The sequence below is a fragment of the Delphinus delphis genome, chromosome 2 (genome assembly GCF_949987515.2).
Source record: "Delphinus delphis chromosome 2, mDelDel1.2, whole genome shotgun sequence".
Lineage (NCBI taxonomy): Eukaryota > Metazoa > Chordata > Mammalia > Artiodactyla > Delphinidae > Delphinus > Delphinus delphis.
Genome location: NC_082684.1, coordinates 128,998,131 through 129,000,656, shown reverse-complemented (window position 1 = coordinate 129,000,656; position 2,526 = coordinate 128,998,131). Strand labels below are relative to the sequence as shown.

Here is a 2,526-nt window from a genome sequence, read left to right as displayed (position 1 = left end):
CTGCTCCCTTTCCCTTAGTAGCAATGTGTAAGGTGAAAATGGTCCCCTTCTGGCCACAAGCCCTTAAGCTAGAGCCAGCCAGGGAGGGCTGAGAAAGAGGGAGAAGCCGGGGACTGGGTAATGTGCCCCCTGAACCATTTTGAAGCTGTCCAGTTTCTGTGCCTGACCCCTAAGACTCCAAAGGCTAAGGATCCAGGCTGGAGGGGACTGAGACACAAGGGGGCAGACCAGAGCAGTCTCTGCACAGACAACTGGTTAGGAAAAAACCCAGGGACAGAGCCATTTTTGTGTTTGTTTTATTGGAAGCAAGACTCCAGCTGTGGGGCTCAGGGGAGGAAGCATGGGAAGTTCTGTCCTGGGTCTCTCCCTCTGGGCCAGCATTGGGAAAGGGGGATGTTAAAAGAGCTAGAACCTATGGAGATGCCCCTGCCAGCATGATCTCAGGATGCTCCTTAAAAGCAGGGGAAGGGAAACTAGAAAGGAAACTGTGTCCTAGGTGAGGGGCACAACAGGGCACCCCCACAACTCATAATCCGCTGCCCTCAGGCGTGGTTTCCAACCCCTTGCCCTCTGCTGACAGTGGTGGGGTGATACCAAGAGCCTTCCTCAGCTTCCACCCTCCAGGCCCACTTCAAGAATCCTAGGTGCCTTTAACCCTTGGGGGTCCTGAGCAAGGCTCAAGAGTCCCACTGCCCACCATTCCCCCCCTGAGGAAGGTCCCCATATGGTTCAGAAAAGCTGAAGGTGCAGTTCTGTGTCGTCAGTCCACATAGGTGAAGGAGCAACCCCACCACGAAGCTTCCCTGGGGTCCCCTTCTTGTCGCCTTGGGGTCCATGCTGCCAGGTCGTGGGTTCCAGAGCACCAAAGCATGAAAGGCTGGAGGTACATCTCAAGGTCGAAGCTCTGGGGGTAAGATCCAGCCCACCTAGGTGGCCCAGAGGCCGGAGCTCTCAGGCGGTCTGGTCCTCTTCAGCAGCACCTGGCTCAGGTTGTGACCGCTTCGCGGAGCCTTCTCCAGCTGCGGGTTCCCCTAGACTCCTCTTGGACGTCGATGCAGCTGGCTGGGACGAGGGGCCAGGATGGGGGTTCGGGGGCTGGTAGCCGGGTTGGCGCGGATCCAGTGAATCCTTGGAAAGTAGGATGGCGAGGCTGGGCACGTTCTTAAGTACACTGAGACTGGCGGCTGGCTCGCCAGGCTTCTGACCAGGCGTGGGCTCCGGAGGGAGGCTCTGCCACACTTCGCGCACGCTCCGGTAGCGCAGCCGCGTGACCTGATGCAGACCCGCCAGGCGGCGCTTGAGGATCTCGGCGCACGTGACGGTCTTGGTGGTGGCCCGACCGCAGCCGCTGAAGACGATGGTGCGCGTGGCTGGCTGCGCCATGCTGGCGGTGGCGAAGGCCAGCAGGTTCCGGATCTTACTGCCCTCCTTGACCCGCATGTGCACGGCGCCCGGCGCCAGGTCTGCGAAGGGGCCCGAGCCCGGGCCGCCTCCCTCGTCCCCGCTCCCCACCGGCGCCTCCTCTGAGTGCACCTTACGGAAGTTCTCCATGCGCCGTCGTTGCCGGGACCGCGGGGACGCAGGCTTCGCCATTGGGCCGCCTCAGCCCCGGGGCTGCATGGCGGCCGGTCGCGTCTGGCAAGGGCCGGCCGGGGTAAGGGTGAGGGAGCTGCGTGGACGCTGGCGGGCTAGGGCTAGGACGGTGCGATCCTCGTCTTCCACTTCTCTCCACTGGGCGCTGCTCTACTCCGCGCTCTCCGCGCCTTTGGCTGAGGCCCCGCCTGAGAGCCTAGGAGCCCCGCCCCTACCGCCAGGCCCCGCCCCTAACTCAGCCAGCCCAGCTGGGGCCCCAGCCTCACCAGCCTCTCGGATCCAGTCCGGTCGTCAGCTACCCGGGCGTGAGAGCTGCGCGCACCGTGGTGCGCCGTGGCAGCGCTAGGGGGTGACCTGTCAGGTGAAGTTTCCCTGTAATCGCCATCAGCCCTCCCAGAGCCAGCCCTGATAAACGGGCAACCTAAATAAAAACTGCGTCTGCAGGGCAAACGGCGCTTCGACCCGGGTCCCCGAGCCCTTCCGCGTTTCAGTTGAAGGCCACCCCTTGTCCCCTCCCAAGGAGAGATTTCAAAGCGGCCTACTGGGGGCTGCACCTCTTTCTCCCACTCCTCAGTGGAACCCCCCACCCCCACCTTCGTCCCTTCGGCTCCCGAGCCGCTGTTCTCCACTCAAGGACAGCCCTGTGCACCGTCAGCAGAGTGCGGGAGGCGCTGTCTCCGGCTCCGCTCCGCGCCTGCCTTCGAGGACTACGTCGCGGCGGGGTCCTCGCAGGGCAGCCGGAGACTGAGGTCTCAGCCTCGCCGTGCCTGACTGGGGCTGGAGGCTCCTGGACGCCCGCACACCCCTAGGGTGTGGGGACTGAGGCTCTGGGCCAGGCTGTTCCCTGAGATGAATGGGAAGAGAGCAAGGAGACCTTTTCTCAAAGGGAATTAAGCTCCCTCCATCCATGCCTGAAAGTCGAGTATTAGGGCT

The 2,526-nt window shown here is 62.9% G+C and overlaps 1 protein-coding gene across 1 annotated transcript; it reads right to left on the bottom strand.

Annotated features, from left to right (window-relative positions):
* Positions 1-291: 291 nt before the first annotated feature.
* RPP25 (ribonuclease P and MRP subunit p25) lies at positions 292-1,734 on the bottom strand. The gene has a single exon (XM_060003680.1). It carries the CDS (start codon positions 1,591-1,593, stop codon positions 952-954), a length of 642 nt encoding a protein of 213 aa, XP_059859663.1. The 5' UTR covers positions 1,594-1,734; the 3' UTR covers positions 292-951.
* Positions 1,735-2,526: the final 792 nt, after the last annotated feature.